The following is a 442-nucleotide window of genomic DNA, read 5'->3' as shown; positions in this document are numbered from 1 at the left end:
GGGCTCTAAACATATGCTGAAATATTCTACTAATTATGTGAACAGTGCTCATTGCAACAAGTGTAGAAAGTGTTTGAATGACAGCAAATATCTTTATCAAAAAAATGTATGTTTATTGAATTATATCTTTTATGTCTGAATTTTCCTTTTGCATTACAGCAGTAACTTTTTTTTTTTATTTCAACAGGGGTCCTAGCAACTTAGAATGGGTGTTGGAGCGGCAAGCTGACCTACTCCAAGTCCTACGGCACAGGAACCTGATACTTACCCAGCAGGTGTATGCTCTCACACATAATGACCAGCAAAGTCAACCTTGATGGAATCACTGGTGACCTTTGCTATGATTAAAACAGGAGATATTTAAAGCTGTGCAAATATTTGTAGTAATGCTTTTCTTCCTTCTTTTTCTATTAGTTTTTATGTGCAAATATTCATGACCATG

At 35.5% G+C, this 442-nt stretch overlaps 1 protein-coding gene across 1 annotated transcript in view; it reads left to right on the top strand.

Moving 5' to 3' along the window:
• Positions 1-377, top strand: part of LOC119592516 (transmembrane protein 192-like) — a 9,052-nt gene extending 8,675 nt beyond the window's left edge. The window contains exons 7-8 of the mRNA XM_037941365.1: positions 45-47; positions 186-377. Coding sequence (XP_037797293.1) covers positions 45-47; positions 186-317 — 135 coding nt within the window. The 3' untranslated portion in view covers positions 318-377. The remainder of the gene's footprint in view (positions 1-44; positions 48-185) is intronic.
• The last annotated feature ends 65 nt before the right edge of the window (positions 378-442 follow it).

The sequence above is a fragment of the Penaeus monodon genome, chromosome 30 (assembly GCF_015228065.2).
Source record: "Penaeus monodon isolate SGIC_2016 chromosome 30, NSTDA_Pmon_1, whole genome shotgun sequence".
In the NCBI taxonomy this organism is placed as follows: Eukaryota; Metazoa; Arthropoda; class Malacostraca; order Decapoda; family Penaeidae; genus Penaeus; species Penaeus monodon.
This window is presented reverse-complemented; position numbering and strand designations above follow the sequence as displayed.